The 2141-nt window shown below is 60.7% G+C and overlaps 1 protein-coding gene across 1 annotated transcript; it reads left to right on the top strand.

Moving 5' to 3' along the window:
* Window positions 1-838: 838 nt before the first annotated feature.
* Window positions 839-1334, top strand: LOC127751042 (orexin/Hypocretin receptor type 1-like; the record flags this gene model as incomplete). Its single annotated transcript, XM_052273948.1, has 1 exon — window positions 839-1334. A coding segment is annotated over exon 1 (489 nt), but the record flags the coding sequence as incomplete, so codon positions are not given.
* Between the last annotated feature and the right edge of the window lie 807 nt (window positions 1335-2141).

The raw sequence follows: 2141 nt of genomic DNA, 5'->3' as shown, positions 1-2141 counted from the left end.
GGGGGGGGACGTTTGCTGTCGTGAGGCTCGTTGCCGTCAACACGCGACGCCCGCCGCCCACCGCAGTACAGTCCGCACGCAAAGCCCGCTCCAAGCCGCGCTGGCAGCCCCAAGCCCAGCGGGGAACGACGACGTCTTTTTCCTCGTCGACTACAATAGTGTCCTCCGTAAATTAGACCTGTCCAGGCCGCAGAGCTAAGTGGCGGCGCGCCCTTGAGGGCAGCCGTCCACCCGCTCCCGGACAAGGAAGATAGTTACATTGGCCAGGAAGACCAATTTACCTATGACAATTTCGGAAAAATTTACAGCGCAAAGCAGTTTATTACTTTAAAAAAAATAATCTGTCGTCAAACCAAACGGAATTGAATCTGCTGGGGTCACCAATAGCGGAATTCCATGTACTGAGAATACGGTCAAATTGTGAATTCTGAATAATCACTGAATAGTTGCTAATATCGACTGAATTTGGAAGATAACAATTCTCACATGAACCGCGAATATGCCAAGTTGGTGCCCCTCGATCTTCTAGCAGTAGCTGAGGGCGGGGCCAGAACATTTGTTCACGGTTGAGGGGGAAATTTCGTAAGCTTTTCGTAAGTTTTATGCGACCCCGCGGCGGCATAAGATATATCTGACAACTTTCAAACGAAAAGCATCGATTACTAATAGAACCGGAGCCGAGGGGAGCTGGGGGTGGGTGGGGGCTGTGACACAGGTGCCCGACGGCTCATCGAGGTACTCCCTGGGGGCCGCCCCGGCTGGCCGCCCCCGCGGGGGTGGTTGCGCCGTTACAGTTCGTCGAAGCCGTGGCTGACTTTGGGTGTCTTGTTCCAGGAGTGACAACCATGGAGCAGGTCGCGCTCCCGTTGCAGGGGGTCGAGGTCGTCGACATGGTGCTCCGAGACTGGCAGCCGCCGCCTTCGGCCCCAGCCCCCGCCGCCACGGCCGCCGAGGAGGCTACGCTCTTCTGGGGCGTAGACAACGGCACCCTGGCCGTCAGCAACGCCTCCCTCAACTGCTCCAACGACTACTGCCTGCCCGACGACGAGTACCTGGACCTGATCGAGACGTACGTGTTCCCAACCACCTACGAGTGGCTACTCATCGCGCTGCACGCGGCCGTGTTCTGCATTGGGCTGGTGGGCAACGCGCTCGTCTGCGCCGCCGTGTACCGCAACCCGGGCATGCGCACCGTCACCAACTACTTCCTTGTCAACCTGGCCGTGGCCGACTTCCTCGTCATCCTGCTATGCCTGCCGCCTACCGTCGCCTGGGACGTGACCGAGACGTGGTTCATGGGCATGGCCCTCTGCAAGGTGGTGCTCTACTTCCAGGTGGGTACGGCTGCTGTGCACTCATTTCACTTCCTTTCAGCGGGCGCCCTTCCCTCCCTCCACCCTCTCGTCCCCCTTTCCTCTCTCACTTTTCCACTTGTTAATTGCGACGCATTCAGCCCCGAGCGGCGGGAGGACACGGCGCACTCGACGCAAATGCCCCTCCGCTGATCCGGGCCGCTACACCTGCAGGCGCGTGAAGCTGGGGAAGCTGCGCGCAACTGCAGACCCGCGCGCTGCCAAATCCCCTCTCCATCGGACACTCGGCGGGAGCGGCGCGGCGCGACGAGGGGTGGGGTGGGGCCGTACGAGTTTTATGGAGTGAGAGCGGGCGCCATTAAGTCACGGACAGCAGCGCGGCGCAGCGCAGCCAGGTGGAAAGGGGAGTATTCAAGGCGGCGCCCAGAGCCACCCGGCCGCGCCCGCCAGCACTGCGCGCTGCTGGAACACAAACAACCCGCGTTCAAATTAGGAGCATTTTAGGCTGGAAATCCATTAGACGCTAGAGGAGTGTGTGCTCCGCGCCCGCCTTGGTTCCCACGCTGTGAAGTAAGCAAAACTAAGCTACGTCGTTTAAAACCCGCCGAAACTTCATTGGTTCATCGCAGTGGGATGGTATGTTTCCGGAATGGAACGACTCCCCGGTCCCCGGTACCAGCCGGCGGGAGAGCGAGACGGTCCAGAGGCACGGCGAACGCCGTTGGGGGTAGGCCAACGTCCGCCGTGTGAGCGGGCGTGTTGCCTAACCCGCCGGGGCTTCGCGCGCGCCCAGCCGGTGTCGTGCGCCGAGGGAGCCGCCGAGCCTTG

This window comes from Frankliniella occidentalis, unplaced genomic scaffold, assembly GCF_000697945.3.
Source record: "Frankliniella occidentalis isolate FOCC.00 unplaced genomic scaffold, Focc_3.1 Scaffold317, whole genome shotgun sequence".
NCBI lineage: Eukaryota > Metazoa > Arthropoda > Insecta > Thysanoptera > Thripidae > Frankliniella > Frankliniella occidentalis.
Note: the sequence above shows the minus strand (reverse complement) of the source record. Positions and strands in the feature narration are given on the sequence as shown.